This window comes from Parasteatoda tepidariorum, chromosome 6 (assembly GCF_982258835.1).
Source record: "Parasteatoda tepidariorum strain Cologne lab strain chromosome 6, Ptep-v5.0, whole genome shotgun sequence".
NCBI lineage: Eukaryota > Metazoa > Arthropoda > Arachnida > Araneae > Theridiidae > Parasteatoda > Parasteatoda tepidariorum.
The window spans coordinates 61435343-61455541 of record NC_141760.1 but is presented as its reverse complement, the minus strand read 5'-3'; the positions used below and the strand labels follow the sequence as shown (position 1 = coordinate 61455541).

General features: G+C 28.2%; 1 protein-coding gene across 19 annotated transcripts in view; it reads left to right on the top strand.

Moving 5' to 3' along the window:
* tgo (Aryl hydrocarbon receptor nuclear translocator homolog tgo) overlaps positions 1 to 20199 on the top strand; it is a 116763-nt gene that overhangs the window by 79568 nt on the left and 16996 nt on the right. For 11 of the 19 annotated variants that reach the window (XM_016068683.4, XM_071178560.2, XM_016068681.5 and 8 more), the window contains 7 exons: positions 1269 to 1426; positions 9711 to 9790; positions 12869 to 12976; positions 13813 to 13930; positions 14417 to 14446; positions 16401 to 16595; positions 18889 to 19087. In XM_016068683.4, the coding sequence (XP_015924169.1) occupies positions 1269 to 1426; positions 9711 to 9790; positions 12869 to 12976; positions 13813 to 13930; positions 14417 to 14446; positions 16401 to 16595; positions 18889 to 19087 (888 nt within the window). The remainder of the gene's footprint in view (positions 1 to 1268; positions 1427 to 9710; positions 9791 to 12868; positions 12977 to 13812; positions 13931 to 14416; positions 14447 to 16400; positions 16596 to 18888; positions 19088 to 20199) is intronic. The other 8 variants (XM_071178558.2, XM_071178555.2, XM_071178559.2 and 5 more) reach the window with 1 other exon arrangement.

The window sequence follows — 20199 nt, the reverse complement described above, 5'->3', positions numbered from 1 at the left end:
TTATTTTGAACTGTATATATTATATTTTCAAAGTCTATTAACTGAAGTTTACAATATTCTTCAAGACTGTAAGATCAAGATTGTCCTTATGCTATGGCTGAGAGCAGTATGACCGCAAAAGGGTTAAAACTACCTTCAAAATGTCATGTTCGTTTTAGTATATATACATTTATTAGTTTGCAGTGAATGTTTAATATGACAAATTCATCATGTAAATAGTCCAATTCAAAACATTGTATGGCAAAAACTATTAACTAAATTGTTATTAATAATCAATTGATCAAAAAATATTAAACAATTTTCTATTAAAATTGGAAACACTATATAACTTATAATAATTAAGATAAGGGGCTAGTTGAACGGAGAAGAAACTTGCTAGAATTTATTTTACTCATTTTTAACGAGCGGTTATCCTGCTTCGTATTTAGATAACCAGGAGGTTCCACCCCCTGCTTGCTACGCTCGCCAACTCTCCAGAACTTTCGCAGTTTCTTTCAGATTGTTTCGTTCAATCATTGGATACTTAAGTATTGTAGTTTAGCTTTGTATGTGTGATGCTACTCTTACATATACAACATATATAACATATAAAAATATACAACACATAAAAATATACAACATTCTGTAAAAACTTCAATTTTTAAACATTTCATTCCTTTTTTAAGCATTACGATTTGATTTAAATACATTTCAACGTTATTTGGAAGCTATACAAATAATTCGTAGAATAATTCAGGGTTTGTAAATTATTATTTAATCCTGGAAAATGCATATACAGTAATAAAATCTGTGGAGTCTGGAACATCAAAATCTGTTTGATAGCCGAGGGAAACAAAGAGGAGTTAAAAGACGATTGTTAAAAATTCCTCCTGGTTTCACCAGTCAATCAAAGTGGCTTTGAAGTTTCTGAACCTCCCTCCATTGTTCGACAAATTGAGATAGCGTTTTTTCTCTTTTCTTTTTTTTCATTTAAATATTTATTTTCGGTTAAAATTCATTAAAATCCTAAAATCTTATGAGGAAAGAAAAAAGTTTTTTTTTAAATGGCGGAAAAATTTACCGAATTTCGTTCCGGTTTTTTGGTTTTCCGATTTTCTGATTTCCCGATAACTGGTTCTGTACTGTATAATAAAACGAAATTCGAGTTTAAATTGATTACTTTACATTGTCAAAGCGTGAAAGAATATTATGTATTCAAATGTAATAAAATTATGCATTAGCTGTTTATAAAATTTAAATATTGATGAAATAATTTTTGTTTTCTTTAGGGAGAATCACAGCGAAATTGAGCGTCGACGCCGCAATAAAATGACGAGTTACATATCAGAACTATCAGAAATGGTTCCTACTTGTAGCGCCTTGGCGAGAAAACCAGACAAATTGACCATTTTAAGGATGGCTGTTGCTCATATGAAGACCCTGAGAGGTAAGTTTATTTACTATACAATAATAAATAAATAGAATACAATAATAAATTAAAACGCAATAATGAGATTATTATCTGCAGACAATTTTAATATTATTAGTGTGTATTTTCTTTATAAAATTTTATGTAAAAATAATAATTAATTCGAAGAAAAAAATTAAAATAAAAAAAAAGTTGTTATCCGAATATTTATGTCTACGTATCTATCTACAATTTCGCCTCATGTTTTTGAAAAACTGATAATTTTTTACTGTTTTTGAAATAAACAGTATCGGTGTCAATCTAGGATTTCTTATTCGGATTTTATTTTTGTAAAATTTGGATAATCCTTGATTGTTTTCCAGGTTTATGAGAATGCTTATAGAGTATTATGGGAATAGTAAGTTTTCCATTAAGTACCATTTTTTAGATTTGAAAATTCGTGTATTGTGATTTTTCTAGGAATGTGAATTTTGTGCTGAGTACATGAGCTCGCTTTCTTTGTACAACAGGAATCCTGGTTATACATCGAATTTATTGAATGTTCGAAGTTGTTTTTGGTTATTGTTCTTTTGGAATCTGTAATCAATCATTAATTTCAGTTATAATGAAATAAAAAAAACTAACTGTGTGATTATTAATCATCAATATTCTAATGGGGCAAATATATGAATTAATATGGCGCCACTGGAAAACAAGAACAATCGCACCCCTCTGCAACTCAGGCATACGAGAGAGAGAGAGAGATGAATTAATTTTTTTATTCATTTCGTTAATTCCTTGTTAAAAATACCTGGTTTTCGTGAAACTAAAGAAAATTTATCTTTTAAGGATATTCTAAGAAGGCTTTACAACGAATAATAGGCTCTTTTTTTTAACTACTGTGAGCTCATGAAAGTTATTTATGAATAATGAAAGTTATTTATGAATTCGGCCCATCTTTGACCTCTCTATGCTAATTAGGAAAATAGCACAAAATGTGAAGCAAAGCCACAATTCTTTTTAGAGTGAGCTTTTGTGATGCAGTTTTTTAATGTTTTAAAATTTATTCTAGCTTTGCTTTAAAGTCATAAAAATATGCAAAGAAATTGAGAATTATTTATTATAAATAAAATTAAGAATATATCATTGAATAATAAATATTAAAATGACTATTTTATAAGTTTTATAATTTTTTAAATATTTGTTCGTTTTTAAGTCTAGATAATTTTTTGTAACAGAGTAGCATATAAGCGTAATTTAAAATTAAACATTTAATTCGTGTTTATAAGACTGTAGTTTTTCAAAATGTAGATTTTTTTGTTTTCTTCAGCTGAACAACTTCTAGAAATATTCTTAAGTACACTTTAGTAATTAAAAGAAAAAAAGTTGCATTTGTGTCAGGTAAATTGTGTGTCATGTTTATAAATACTTTAGCTACTCTTATCCTAATACTTGTCCTTCCATAGTTAATACTAATACTTATATCATTCGGTTGTTATTAATCTAAGTTTTAAACCCCAATTTTAAATTTTTCATTAAAACAGCTACAAATGTCAATTTATTCCAAACTTGAAAACTTTGCCGTCTAGTTGAGAATGATTGATTGTTAAATTAATCAGAGAAATTAAGTATGTTTTAGAAATTTTTTTTTAAAAAAAAGTCACGTGTGTCGTGTAAATCGTGTGTCACGTTAATTAATATTTTAGTACTCCTTCGTATGCGGATAATTCAAGTTTAATCAGCATAATTTATTAATTTTATTTTATTAAAAACAGCAACAGGTGCCTCCCTGGCCGAGCGGTATCACCCGCCAAACGCTGGGCAAAGCGTGGGAGTATAGAGCTCGAATCCTGCTGTCCTTCTCTGTGCTATTTGTCCTTCTATATAACAAAGGTTTATAAGCCTTAATTGAGCTCACAAGCCTGCAAATGTACGTTGCAGGCTTGTGGATGTAAATCCTGCAATAAATAAACAATAAAATAAAACAGCAACAAATATAAATTTGTTCTAAACTTGGAAAACTTTGCCGTTAAGTTGAGAAAGATTGATCGATAAATTAATCAGCAAAATTAATTTTTTATTGAAACAACAACAGATTTCAATTTATTCTAAACTTGAAAAACTTCGCCGTTCAGTTAAAAATGATTACTTGTTTATCGACTTAAATTGCTCTTTTTGGAATATAAATCTCGCATACTCGATGTTATAGACTCATTGCTTTTAAAGACAATGCAGATTTCACTAAAAACTAAGGATCTCTTCTGCTTTTGTCTTTCCTTCACGGAATATATTCATTAGTGATCTCTCTTTTATTCTCGTGTGAGTTTATTTTTTTTTAAAAAGTTATAAACCGAAAAAAGGATGTGTTTATCGCACCTTATATTTAGCATATTTTATTTCTTGTGATAAGATTGTTTCATTTTTTTCCTGCCATCATTCACGAATGACTGATTCGTCATGCGACAATCAAAAAAACTACATTTCTTCTTCAACAAATATTTTCCCATTGTTAAAATTACAATTTTTTCCCCCTCACTAAATCGTTAAATTCACTGATTTTCTGAAGGATTTAAGAGAAATTCCTCACGTTGTTTGACAAAAAATATACAAGATATTTTATTTTTTATTGAAATCCAGTAAAAAATTGGTTGCTGTATTGCAATATGAAGTTCATATGCTGTCTGATGTCCTTGTCTACCTTCCCTGTTCCGCATAGCGAAATTTTCACCGATTTGCGTGCAATGTTTGTGGTTGATTGTGCGTGTAAGGGTTACTTTTTCTCAAGTCTTTCATTAACCCTGAATTTGTGTTTAGAACTTACTCTTTAGTTTCTTCTTTACCATTCATAATTATGAGAAAAAGAAATCACATAAAGTCATTACGGTTTTAATAATGGTTAGCTTTTTTACACGCTTAGATTCAATCACCAAGGAAGGCTTAAGAATACCGCACAACAGGAAGAATAGGGGAGAGTGGGGTCAATTGTAACCTTTTTTGATTAATTATTTTTAACTAACAAAAAATCCAATATATTATTAGTATTAATTGACAGACGAGTAAAGTAGACCATCCTCTACTAGAAAAAAAAACACCTTATTTTAAATGTTATTATATTAGTTATTAACAATTTTTGACAGTCGTGCACTTGTTACAATTGTCCCCACTTGCGGGGTCAATTGTAACAGTTCATAAATTCAACTAAAACATAGTTAATTATACATATTATCATAGTTGTGATATATTTTTAATTGATCAAAATAGTAGTGATATTTTAGGAGTAAAAATAATAATGAGCAGAGACCTAAAGGGTTAAACTTTTAACTTTAAGGGGTTAAAAATTTTAATTTATGCTGTGAAAGGTGACAAATAAAATAATGAACATGCAGCATAATATAAATGATATAGGAAACTATTGGTGGTTCTTAAAGAGTTAAGTAATGGTTTGTAAACATAAGAATATTTATTTTCAGCTTTTACAATCGTCCCTTTACTTACTGTTACAAACGTCCCCAAGACACCATTTCAGCTTCATTTGTTAAAAACAATGCTAGTTAATTAACAAATCTAATTTTTTTTATTGAAATGTTAATTAAGGTGTCCAGTTACATATTCGGTTAATAATTTTTATTTGTTTAAACGAAATTACTTTGTTACAATATAATATTCTAATACCAAAAAAAAGTACTTACATAGCGTGAAAATATCTTTTGTGATGTAACTCTTTCAAAAGTACATAAAAATGATTGCCAGCAGGAGTGTATATGTAGATTTATTAAATACACCTTGTGCGCCACCTAGGAACCAAATCTAGAACCCGACACTCGAAATTTTTGCTCTGTTACAATCGTACCCTATTACTATTGACCCCACTCTCCCCTACTGTCCAAATATTTTGTTATAGTCTTAAAATAACGCTTAAAGAATTTCATAAAGTGCGCAATTTCATCAAATGACTTTGTCATCACCTGAGATATCATGTCGAATATTTTGGTCTGTCAATGTATTGCGATATACTAAATAGAGTAAATCCTAGTTGCGAAATTGACCTAAAAATGTATTTTAATCAAATTCGAATTCAATGTGCTCTATTCAAAAATAAGAACGGAAACCAAATTTCATAAAGATGACTTTTGCATAAGTTTGATAGATCGGATTTTTTTTTTTAATGTTAATTTTAGTTTTAAGTTTTCGGTCACGTGTCTATTTGAATTTCCTGAATCTGCAATTTTTTGCGGGGAATCATAGAGCATACTACATGAAACTAGTGTTTTATGTAACATGCTTTCATTGGCATAAATTTTGCGTATTAGATGACATATAATATTGATAATACGTATGGAGCAAAAGAAAATTTTATTTTTATTTTGTTACATAAATTCGTTACAATTCTATGGAAAAGTGGCGTATGGTGAATGTTTACTTTGAGAAATTGATTTTCAAACATCAACAGGGATTTTATACTTAGATGATTTTCTATTTTCTTAGTCTAGTTTTAGAATTTATTGTTTTCACATTTTTGTTTCCTTCGCTTTTAGTCATTTTATGTTTTTGCAGAACTTTAAATCTCTAATTAGATAAAAGACTTACTATTCTTTTCAATCCATACCCTACGCACATTTTCAATTGTGGAATTTTTTTTAAATAAGTAAATGGAGCATTAAAATGGCTTAGTTATCAAAACTAATTTTTATGTTGTTGAAAAGAAAAGAAGCTTCTTTTTAAAAACGTATATAAAGGAACGCAAAAATTAGAAATTATGCATGTGCTAATTTTGAAACTTATAGGTAAGTTAAAGGAGACAATTAAAAAGTATGAAGAAAAATTAAATAGTTAAAAATTAATCACTACATATTTTTACTTTTATTTAAAATATATATAGGTATAGAGTGGATTTCCTAATTACCTAATTGGCTTGGACAATGATTTTGCCGTATTAACTGTGCATCCACCATTCCATGATTTTTATTTCAATTTGCCCCCCGTTATGAAAACAAATTCAAAGAATCTCATTGTTTACAGTGGCGCCGAATTATTGATGTGTTGCTCGTTTTAACTATGACGTGGCCCATGAAGCAGCGGCGTTGGTCGTGATTGGGATGTTTGGTGGCGAGGGGAGATCGAATGAAGGGATTCGTGTTCATCCCAGCCGCTGTGTTAGGTCAAATGACGGAAAATACTTCAATATTTAATGCTCTGCTACACCGAGTGTCATACGCAGTTCGTGAATATTTCCTCTTAAAGTGCTGGTCTCTTGGGGGAACTATCCTTCTACCATCACGGATTTAAAAATTACATTCTTAATGGCTGTTTGGGATCGCGCTTTATGCTTGGCGTCCTTCTCTCTAAAATAGGTGGTTTCATTTTACCAGAATGGGATGTATATATATGGACAAGCACATCATAAGTGGAGAACATAAATAATCTTAAAACCGAAGTCGTGTATAGAGTTTCGCTTTCAGATTGGTTAAAAATTTATTTTCTTGAAGAAAGTGGTCCTTTTATATGTTCTCGTTTATCTTCATTTACTTGTTGTGTTTTAATATTTTTTATGACGCAGAAAGTTTTTTTCTTTCCCCCCACTACCAGGACATTCTACTTTTTTTGCTTCGTACCAAATTTGTATAAATTTTAGTATTCTTCTGGAGTCAGTGGTAAAACGTTGGAACTTAAACATACTTGAAATATTAACTTTTTTATATTTACGCATATTGCTAGAAATGGTATAGCGTGTTTAACTTTAATATCGTTTAAATATGCTTCAACTTTAAAAGGTTGCTACGTAGAACAGTGTAGTCGTACTTAATTTCATGATTCAAATTTACGCCATTCTTAAAATGTTGCTAAGATGAACCATAATGTCGTACTTCTTAAACTTGATTGCTCAATGCTGATATTTTCAATTTAGACGAAAACATGGTTCGATTTACACACCTTAGTAAGATTGCTATTAACTTGCATTGTATTATTGAATGGAGAAAATACTTTTGTTGAAATACAGATGGTACGAATTACTCGAAACCAGAGTTTTTTCCTTCTTAAAATTCGGATAAAAAAAGTTAAACAGCATTAGACGTAATTTTCTACAATAGTTAATATACAATGATAAATAGTAGAAAAAAATAATGAAAAAGAACTTAATTTTGCAATATTTTTCGAACACAAAATAGTCCTATTATTTCTTATTCCATCGTAATCCTTGTTCACTTTTCTACGCAACATTGTAATTTAAAGTTATTAAGTCTAACCGATGAATTGAACATCGTTGAATTGAACATCTAAAACAGTGTCGGTGGCCCTTGCGATTTTTTAGTACAGAGAGAAGTTATCACAGAGAAATATATAAAGAATGTATTTTTAGAGCATATAAAAAACGGCCCTTTTTAAAAAATTTTAATGATGTATCTGGCCTACACAGTCTTAACGATATATCAGTACATTGTAAAATCCGTCAAATTTATGTCAGCTTCTTCATTAATCTGTCGTATGAACACAATCTATATTTCGTAAATCCATGACTTTCTAGGGCTGAATTCAGCTAAATTTTCGTAATTACGGTAGACTAATTTGGCCAATCAAAAGCCTGTATTTTTACATATCGCAAAATGCGATATGTTTACAAAATACCAGGCTTCTGATGGGCTTCATTAAGCCATCGTAATCGCGAAAATTTAGTTGAATTCCGCCCTAATGTCAGTAAGGATATGAATTTTTCGCAGCTAGATGACAAAGTTAACAATCAGAAAACTGCATTCGGTATGATGGACATAGAATTGTCCGAAAATCACTAAAATGGACAGAACGATATTTTGTCTGATCTTTAGAGGAGGACTGTAATATTTGTTTATCTTTGCCTTTAGGTTGCGCCATTCAATCGTGATATCCTGTCCGTTGAAAGTTTAATGATTTTCCAAATTTTCCTTTTTTTATACATTTATTAAACATAACGATAGGAACACTAAACATAAACACAAATAAACATAAAATTTCCCTGATTAAGCATTATATATTCAAATCGGATTTTTCCGATTCCACGAGATGTTTATCTCGCCATTTCAAGATTCATTCTGATTGAATTCTCCCTCGGTTAGGGAAGACGCCTAGTAGAAATCCCTTTTGTGGGGATTTAACCTTATTCGTGGCTTGAGTTGCCACAAGGACTTTAGACTTCATAGCTATTTTATGCTCTAGTTATTTTTCTTGTTATTTATAATGAGGTGAAAAATTTAAATACCTCCATAAAGTTCGGTTCTTCATTACTGAAGCAGAGGGGGCCCCCAAAGAAGTCGAGCCCTGACAATTTACATTTACTGAATCAACTAGCAGTTTTCCGTAAGTGATGCTTGACGGCGCTGTAGAAAGTTGGGCCAGGAGAAACTTTAAGAAACGCGTTGTGATGACGTCAGAGTGCATCGTCCTTAAATATTTTATTTCATGGAAATTACAAGCCAAAAGATATCTTTGTTTTATGTGAAAATCTTGTTAAGATTTTAATTACATAAAGCTCAGTTCACATGCTGATTTTGCAAATTTACGTAGCGGATATTTACTTTGCTTCACTTTTTTAAACTTTTCCAGTCCATGCGATTACAACTATGGTATCTAATCACTTAAGTGTAGATCTTTTAAATCTGACTACTCACCATTTAAGGAAACTGTGGTCTCGTGATTATTTTTAATAATTAATGATTCTTTAGAAAAATATTTGATCTATTTGAAGAAAGTTAGAGAAAGGTAGATTGGTTTTGATTACATACAAAAGACCATCTTCCCACAAATGCATTATTAACATCTGGAACAATAGAAATATATCCTCGAACAAATAGCGTATCCAAACCTTTAGAATTTGACAGAAATCCTTTCAACAAATCACTCTGTACACACTACTGAAACGTTTGAATATACAGATAGAAGATCAAGCGTTGTGAATACATGAATTTTGATGTAGGAATACAAACTTTAGCAGCAGTCCAATCTGTCTCTATAATATAGTTCACTTTCATAGAATGCTATTCACCTGTGTTAGGAAATTTATTTAATATAAACTGTGGTAATGCAGATTGTCACTTTTTATCCTAAAGTCTTCTATTTCAATGATTAAAAAAGCCTAAAAACATTGGTGAAAGAAACTGCAAATCTTGCAACACAATATTTTAGCTTAAAAAATTTGTAGGGATTAATAAATAATTTTCTGAATTCGTTTAAAGAATTTTTTTTAAAACTCTAAATCTATTATTTATTGTGAGAACTTTATTATTTGTATTGTTAGTAATTATTGTTGTAAATGTATAAATGTTTATTTATGTATTGTACTATCAATTTGCAGGCACAGGCAATACTAGTTCAGATGGTACATATAGGCCATCTTTTTTGACAGATGAAGAATTGAAGCACTTAATTTTAGAGGTAAAAAATAGTTTCTTGTAGTTGTGTAAATTATATTTAAAGTTACTTAAATTCTATATGCATAAAGAGTTATATTTAAACTCATTCTGTCTGCTAATAATGCTTTTTAACCTATTGACGGATCTGCATGTAAAAAGTCGGTATTTTAACCTGCAGTCTTCTTTGCATAGCAAAACGGGGTTTTTATGTTATTAGATAGGGAAATGGTGTATCGGGGAAAAACATTCACCCACTCTTGCCCTCCTGCTAAAAAGCCAGTGGGTTAAGGTAAATAAACTGTATGAGTTATTCTGTCATAGTCATCTCCTTAAAAAATTAAGGAAATAAAATGTAATGATCATGATATACCCAATTTTAATTTCATATTTGAATTGTAAAGCTAAATTGAAGTTTTTGTTATGATATAATTTTATGTATTAAGGTAGGTGATACTTGGGTATTACTTTTATGTTAATATATGGATGTCATATTTGCTCACTTCATTATAAAACAACTATTATCCCCATATACCAAACTTTGTTGTTAGCCCAAAAAAGAAAATTACGTAGAAATAGTAATAATATTCTGCAAATTCATTTTAAAACAAACCTTCATTGAGTTATAACTTACTTTTATATCACAATTTGGTAATCAAAATTTGAAAAAGGAGGTTAGCGTTATAATCATTATCATCATTGTTAAATATCTGGATGATTAAGGAATGGGGGGGGGGGGACTTAACCCATAGTATAGATAAGTTCTTTTTCCATTGAGTTTTAGTTTATATGTTTGCATTAAAATTCTTGAAGCGACCTTTCATTATAAAAATAAGTATAAAAATAAAGAATGTTTGTTTAACTCTTTAGCGAATTTCCGCCTTTTTCGCTTTTGTCTCTCGAATTTCAGCCTTTTTATAAAAAATTCCGATTCTCTAAAAGTTTTTTTAATAAATATTACGCTTTTTCTGAAAATGCAGCCGTTGAAATAAAATAATTATATTTATTTCCGATTTTCAAAGATAAATAGAAAATTCAAACTACGTAGCTGCCATATCTACTTATTTTAGCTATTTTCTCCGCTTTTACTCGCAGAAAATAAGATTTTCCTTATTTTTAACCTCCCGCTAGATAACTCGTATTTTCGTAATCCAGACTTCACTGCATTTCAATATTAGACATCGATTTTCGTATTTACCCGATTTGAAAATTGCTCGTTGCGCTTCTTACTCACACGATTTTAATATCGTACATTGCAATTCTTATTTACGAGATTTAAAAATCCATTATCGCGATTTGTATTTACGTGTTTTTAAAATCCTATGTCGCTATTCATATTCTAAACTCAGTGGCGCGACAGCCCATAGAGGGCCAAGGCCTACTGTGCCCATCTCAGTTTTCTTGACCTTGGGCTCTGGGGTGCAGGAGCAGATGTTCCGGTCAGGTGGTCAGCCGAACGCGGAACCCCCAGTGTTTAGTTCCCAAGCATGCTTGGTACTCATTTATCGACCCACTGAAGGGATGAAAGGCTGAGTGAACCTTGCCCGGCCCGAGGATCGAACCAGGGACCTGTAGCACGACAGCGCGAAGCGCTACCGTTCAGCCACCGGGCGTCCGCTATTCATATTCACGCGAGTTTAAACTTCAATGTAGTGATTCGTTTTTGCGGTTCTAATATCGAACATCGATTTTCGTATTTAAATGTGATTTAAAAGTTAGGCTTTGGATTCGTATTCACGTGATTCAGAAACTATGCATTGTGATTCGTATTTACGCTATCTGGAAATTACTCATCATGATTCGTATTTTGACATTTTTGAAATCCAATATCGAGTTTCATATTCACGTAATTTCAAAATCCAATATCGTGATTCATATTCGCGCTATTTTAAAATATCCAAGATCGCTATTTGTATTCACGCGATTTTAAAATCCAAGACCGCGATTCTTGTAAGAAATAAGTTTATTTCTTGAATTAGTTACTATAAAGGTGGCAGATTTTATATCGACGATTATTGATTTATATAGGCGTTACAACATTAGCAAAACTGGATGAGAATATGTTACTGATATTTATTTTATAAATCATGTGAGATTTACTCTCTTGAAAATTCAGCTTTTTTGCCCTTTGGCCAATCTCATCCCTGTTAATATGATATAAATTAAAACTTGTAACATTTTTTAATTAGTTTGACCAAAGTCAAAACTATGAGTAATTTTCCCTCTTTTTGTGATTTTTCAAAGTAATAGTTATTGTTTTGTTTATAATAGCCTTTAAATTTTCAGAGTTCATTGATAAATTTATAAACTTTAGAAAAAATTAGTACTCTTTAAAAACTTGGATGGGTATAAAATTTACAATTTTTATCTGTGTTCTCCAACAGCTAAAGGTTTTTTTTAATATATTTTTTTAATTCTTCTTATTTATTTGCTTTATTTTTATTTATTTTTTATTTATTTATCTATTTATTAAGAAAATTGGTTGATATATTTTTATTCTGGCATATGTTTTTCAAAGAAAATGTTTAAATTTCTATTATTCGGTACAAAATTACTTTTGTTTGCATGAGATATAAATTATTTTTCCATTTTAATGTTAGATGAATCATTCCAGCTATTATGTAGTTAAAAAAAATTTGCATTTTTGCCATACTTACACACTAGAAATAAATTATTTAAGTGAACCTGTTCTTTACTGATTTAAATTTTGCCGCTGGTTCACTCATAAAAAAAGAAAAAAAAGTTTTAAAAAAATCTATAGCCAAATTTAGAGCTTAACATATTTTTCTGTTCTTAAAAACTATTAGACTATTTTAAACACACATATGGAGATCTAATATCTATATTTTAAAACTAAAACCAAACTGAAATTGAGCAGGTTTTATTCCTTGATTAGTTAGAATACTTGATTACTTCGTTACTTGGTGACTTAGAAAATATTTATACAGAAATTAAGATTCATTCTATTTTGTTGTAGTGTAAATTCTACACTGTTTAAAAGAAATGTGTGTTGTTTTCATATAAAACTTTTATTTTTATATTTCTTTACAGAAATTTTCGAGTTTTAATTGAATTGCTACTTATAAATGTTAAATTTTTCTAGGCAGCTGATGGCTTCCTATATGTCATTTCTTGTGGGGATTCTGGTCGAGATACAGGACGCATTATTTATGTTTCTGACTCCCTGTCATCTGTGCTAAATCAATCTCAGGTAAACTAGAATTTTCATTTAGTAATGATTCATTTATTTTGATGCTTTTAAAAATGTTTTATTGAGAAGTTTTTAATCACTCTAAAAAATAAATAATAACAGAATAAACTCTGATATGTCTTAATTCATCTTTTAATGAATATCTTTTAATAATTAATTGCATTTGTTGCATCTTTACATTGCTGTATTAAAATAAAAAACAGCCATATTTCTGCTTTCTATAAAATTTTGTTTTAAATTTTTTTCAGTTAGACAGTTGAAAATATTTGCTGTTTGCTTCAATTGTAAAATTTTTATTTTATCAATTCTATTTTTACATATTTTTTTTTCTTCAAAATTATATACATATTTTTGTATGCCGCCAATATGTTTATGAATAAGTAAACTCGTAATAATTATTCTACAAAAGCGAAGTTTGTGTAGTTGTATACGAACTCCATTGTATACTCTAAGGTTTGTCTGAATTGACTTTTCTCTGAACTTTAAATTTTAATACATTAATGGTGATGAAACTGAATTTGTGAAGAAAATTTTTATAAAAGGAGAATAGTTAATAACTTATAAAGATAGATTTAAGTATTTTTTTCTGTTTGGTATTTAATCATAACATACTGAGATAGTCAGTTCATGAGATTTCATTGTAAATACAATGCTTACTTAAAATATAGAATTAATATTTATATTTCATACTTCGCATTAAAATACCAGGAGTTTAATAAAAACCCAGATATACTACATAAACTTGGTTTTCATGCATTGTCATTTACAGATATTCTGAATTTATTGATAAATTAAAAAATGAATGTAAAAAAAATATTTTTTATTTCCATAATCAGGCTGATTGGTTCAATGCATGTATTTTTGATCTCGTTCATCCGGATGACATTGATAAAGTCAGGGAGCAACTTTCAACTCAGGAATCTCCAAATGCTGGGAGAATATTGGATCTGAAAAGTAAGTAATAATGTTTATTGTTTAAAAAAAGTTTTCAACCTAAATAATTGCTCTTTATTTGTGCTAACAACACATATTAATCTATTGTTTATATTATTTATAAATTTTTTACTAACTTATTAATTATCTCAATTATCAATAAATAAATTTGAAAATATAATCAAAATAACCTAATATTAAGACGTAATTAATATAACATACTATTGTTTTTTTTAACCCTTTAACTGTCTAAGTCTTAAAACATGTTTTTCTTCTTTTTTTATTACCTTGTTTTCAAATTTTTTAAATTAATATTAATGATGTAGATTGATTATAGAATTAATTTTGACAATTTTTGAAACTTTTGACAGGTAGAGGAATAAATATAAGACATGTTGTAATAAATTCTAAAATGTAATATGAATTAGCTTGATATAATTTTGTTTACTAAATATAAGTTAGTTTGGTTTTATTTCCATTTTTTAATTAGTCTTTTTTTTATTTTAGCTGGCACTGTAAAGAAAGAAGGTCACCAATGTAAGATTACTTTAGAGCTATTAGTATTAATGCTGTTTTATATATTGAATTTACATGAAATAACATATTGGCTTTTCATATGTGTGGGTCTGTTCCATAGTACCTTATGAAGGCTATCTTGAATAATAAGCTCGTTAAAATTATTTATAACTTAAAATATTTATGTTTTGTAACTGATAATAGCTACCACAAATTTTCATTTTCATTTAAAAAAGAAAATTATGGTATGCATAAAATCCTCCTCCTTTTAGTGCACAGGTATATCAATAATCACTGAATTTATGTGAACAAGATTGGTTTATAAAAATAAATTTGACCAAATTTAGTATACTCATTGCTTTTGAAGTTTTCTTTCTGGAATTTAGTTATTCTTTTACATTTTGTAAATATGATATATATTTTTCAAATATGTTGGTTTTATGTTATTATTTTTTATAATTTCAAATTTTACTTATATACATTAATTTTACACATAATATTATATTATAATTTAATTAAATACATTATTTTACATAAATACACAAATTTAAGCTGATGCTTGTGTCTTTTTGTTTTAAAAAAGTCTTACTATTCTGAGTTAACAGCTGCTATAGAATTACTGTAATTTCTTTGGATTTTAATTTTTAATTGCAGTTAAGCTCAATTTTCCATTGCGTTTATTTTCCATTACTCGTTATTTAGTAAATTTTCTTCGCTTTTTAAAGAATTTCTTAGTTTTACCTACTTTTTTTGGAATATGGGGACAAATATATTTTTTTCATACATGGAATTTTCTTAACCATGTGCCTTAAGTGTACTTTTTCAACTTCTAGTAAAAAAAGTTAGGTACTGCCTTTTTCCAAATTAAATGATGCCTATGATTTTGCATAATTTTTATTTAAAATAAGAATTCTCAGTTTTAACATAAGAGTGAATAATCTTAAAATGTGAAGTAATAAAGTCATATTGCAATCTTTTTCCAGATTGCAGTCAATGGTTTTAATAATTATTAATTTACTTTATTAAGTTCTAAAAATACTCGTTTAACTCGGGATTTTATTCACTAATTTCTGATTGTGTAGTTTTTAAACACTTTAAAACTTAGTCATTTAGGGATGCTACATTATCATTAGATTTTATTTAATGACAATAAAACTTATAATTATTAAAAATCGTAAACGTACTATAATTCAAATTTAGGGACCATCCATTAATTGCTCATTGTTCAGAGTTATAATCTTATTTCTGTCCCCAAAAGTTTTTTTCTTAATATGCCTCATTGCTAATTGGAAAATGATGTTAACTCTCCAAGCATTGAGCTCCTGGTTAAAATTGTATGGAAATTCCCTACCTAATTAACACTCTTCCATTGACTAACAAGTAGAAAATCTATTTTTTGATGTAGGAAAGCTTGCAACTGGAAGTTCAGAAAAAGCTAAGTTCAGTGGATTAAAGATAAACTTAATAACATTTTTAAGTTGTATTTTTTTTTTTATTGTGCAACAAATTATTGCAAGAGTATTGTTTTTCATTTCTTATACATTTTATATATTGTAAAATCCAAAATACTTTTAAATATCCACTTAACGTAAGTAATAATTTTAATTTTAGTTTTTTTTCTGTATACAACTATAAATATCAGTTTTTTTAAAAACTTTTTTTGATTTATCTTTGTATTGAGGATTCTACTTAAAAAGTCAAGAAAATTCAGGTCCCAAGGTCCAAAATTGCATCATTTTTTGAAAAATCATTTCTGATCCAACTTTGTCCAACTTTGATATGCTTGTTCTTATCATAATTTTTTTTTATTTGAAAATATTCAGGGCTGCACATTGGATTTATTTTTTATGTAATTAAAGTTATAATTAATGTTAATATTTTTTTTATTAATCATGAGGGTGATCTCTGTTAGCTTTCTTTGTTTTAAGCATGTTAAATTAGTTTTTCTTTACAATTACTTGATTAATTTTTTTAGCTTCCATGCGTCTGTGTATGGGCTCTAGAAGAGGTTTCATCTGTCGCATGAAGATTGGCAATCTCCAACCAGATGCCATGTGTTCAGGCCATTTGCATCGCCTTCGAGAGCGAAACAGCTTGGGTCCATCTACTGACGGCAATGCATATGCAGTTGTACATTCAACTGGTTATATTAAAACATGGCCTCCAACAGGTACTGCTTCAATTTAAATGTGTTTTTCTTCTAAAGATTTTTTTCTTATTGATTAAATTTGTTGAATATTATTAATTCTTTTGTAATTAATTTTTTTTAATTACATACAACTGTTAACGATATAGTAGCTGTTAATAAATTTATTGATTGGTTTGGTGATCATTGTTAGAAGTTAATTATATATTATAATACTTATGTATTATGTGATGTTTAATATCTGTAAAAGTGATGTTTAATATTTGTAAGTTATACAGTTTTCTATTCATTAGCAGTCTGTATGATAGAGAATTTACCCTAATGTGTCATCTCAATGCATGGACCACTGACATTGAAAGTTCCTTGAAACAACAAGAAAAATTTGTTCACTCTAAATTCTTATTGGCATTTTTATAATATTGAAAATATATTAATGAATTAATAATGAATATAAATAAAATTTATTGAAAATTAATTAAATAATAGCAAAACAGTCGAAGATCTATGTAATACAATTCTATAAACTGCAACTCTCTGTAAAAAGCATTAATTTTAAGGACAAAAAAAAGCTCTTATTATTATGATATATTTCTATTTAGTGTAATATTTAAACTTTACTAGTTTAATTATGCTGTGGCAATCTAAACTATCTTTCCAACTTTGACATGCAATAAAATAAATTGATAATGAGCCTAATTCAGTTATGGCATAATTTTTATGTTATTAATATGTAAGGTATAAAAAAAATTATTGTTCAATTCTACCCAGAAATGTTGCAGCTTATCCCCAGAGGCATCTGACACACTCAGCTGAGAATTTTGCAATCATTAAGCTACAACAGAAAAAATCTAGACATACACCCTTATACCAATTAAACTCAGTGTTTACAAACATTGTTTTTCATTTTTTTTTTACTTGTTCCTGTTCAATTAATAGAACTTATCCATATTATTTTTATATATTGTTTTTAAAAAAGTAATTTTGAATTCCCCTGTATGTTGTAATTGGTTGACTTGGTCTTTTGTAAATAAGTACTTTTTAATGATATTTATAAAAAAATTAAGTAGTTATGATTAATTGATAATTTTGCTACAGTTTTAAAAAATGTAGTGTTGATTGCTGTAATTTCTTAAAGATCTCTATCATTTTCGGTTTTATTAAGAAAAATTTTATTTTAAAAACAACTATTGTAAAGAATATTCTTAATTTCAAGAGCTAAATTTTTAGAAAATTGCAATAAGTATTTTTTGGGGATTTATAATGTGGACTTGAACCAAGATCTGGGATTTTTTAGTCATTCTTTCTTTGATTTAAAAACTTTTTTAATTTAAATTTTTTTAATTTTCTTATAAGACAATTTTGTAATTTACATTAGTTGTTACTGCATTTTATGTTAAAATTATACTTATATAATTTTATTTTAATATTGCTTTAACAACTTTTAAACTTAAATGTAATTTCATCCTGATAATAATTGACGATGAATGATGATGCTGTAAAATATTTCTTAAATGAGTTAAAACTGATATAAGACTAATATCAAAAAAATTTTGCTCTGTCTTTGTTTCTTTTTTCTTGAACATTAAATTTTAAGCCATTAGTTGTAATATTTGGTATACTGTACTTTACATGTCTTATGTTATCTTATGTCACTTGGCAATTATTCCACCCTCTAAATTAAATTATTATTGCTACTTATAATATTGGTAATGAAAACTAATGTTTTATGTTTCTGAATTTTGTGTATTTCAAAGGATGCCAACCATTGCAGATTTTTTGTTATTTCTACTTCATTTAGTTCAGATTATGAAATTACAAAAGTCTTTTAAAAACCCAGGAAAATACACTATTTAATAGCCACTTTTTGTTATATTTTTTAACTATATTTTTTCAATCAAGGAATAAACTAAGCAATTTTTCTAATTCTAAGTTGTTAATCTTTACACAATTAAATGTGTTAAGCTCATTTTGTTTTTAGAATATCAAATAAATGTTTAACTTTACAGTTTAGTAAAGTTAAATAAACAACAATAAACTAGTAAAGTAAATAAACTAGTTTATTGTTGTTTATAAATAAACAACAGTAATAAACAACAATAAACTAGTTTAGTAAAGTTAAATAAACAACAACAACAACTTTAAAAAAAACAAAACAATAAACTTTGCCAATGTGCAAGTTTGCTGTAACTGGTTGACATCTCTAAATGTTTTTCCTCATGTGTTTGCTTTAAATTTATGTGAATAATTCATTTGTTTTCAATCATTTGCTTTTTTATTGTTTAAAAAGCAGATTAAACATTTGAAATCGTTTGATTAGATTTTTTACCACCAGGTGTACAAATTGACCGAATGGACCCAGAAGATGGACATGGTGGGAGCCATTGTTGTCTTGTTGCGATTGGTCGGCTTCAAGTTACAAGCACACCCAACAATAGTGATCTAATGGGTTCAAATTCATCTAGTGAATTCATTTCTCGCCACAGTGCTGATGGAAAATTCACTTTTGTTGATCAAAGGTAATTAAATTTGAATCTATTCTACAAAAGAAGTTGGCAAAATATTGTATAAAATTTTATTTTGAGTTAAAAAAAAAATGAATTGTTTTTTAATGTAGCTGTTTTATTGGCGAATTGATAATATTTCATGTAAATATCTGTAAACTTAAATTTTTTTTTAATTTAATTTTTTTTGTTGCACAGTGTTGGATGAACAATTTTTGTATTAACTTTTATTGCTAAATTGCTTTTATTGCTGAAAATTATATTGTGTAGGGCAATTCCACGAAAGTGTCAACTTTTAAGTGAAAATTTTTTTTTATGAATTGCATATTTTAATTTTAAAAATATGTTCAAAAATAGCCAAAGTCTACATATTACTGTTTAATTTTTGATAATTTTAAGTTTTTTGAATTTGGCAGCATTCTAAAGTAATCACATGGCTGACAAGTGAATTCTTCACATTTGTGCTCAAATTGTTTTCTTGAAAAATACTTATAAAATAAAAGAAATGTATCTTTCTTTTGCAATATTTTGATAAAAATATGCATATAGTACAAAATTTAAACATTTAAAACATAGTCTTTAAGTCATTTTAAATTTAATATATTAAATAAAAGTAACTTTTTTTTGTGTCATTCCGTCACATGTTTTAGTATACTTTTTTAAATAGCAACTGCGTTTTTGAATGAAAATGTGTATATTTTGGAATATAAAGCAGATGTGGCATTAGAATCAATGAGAAATTGTAAAATTCTATGCATTTGATTATTAACTTCCAATAATTAGCGTGACGGAATGACACATCTTCGGCGATGGAATGACAGAACGAGTCCTTGAGAAGCTTAGTCAAAAACTAGGGAATTATTTTTTTTTCAATTAACCTAATGGCTAAAACAGCTGTTGAAAGACAGATAAAATCTTGAAAAAGACCAAGATACCCATGATATGATGAAGAAAAAAAACAGAGAAAGAAAGGCAGAGAAGAAAGCTTCCGCGACAAAAGTTGGACTTAAAAAACTCAGAAGTGCAAACGCTGTTGTGCGGAGATTGTGTAAACAAAGAAAAAAATCAAATTTTACCAATCTCTTCACATACAAATAATTTAAATTCCTTATACAAATTCCTGCAGA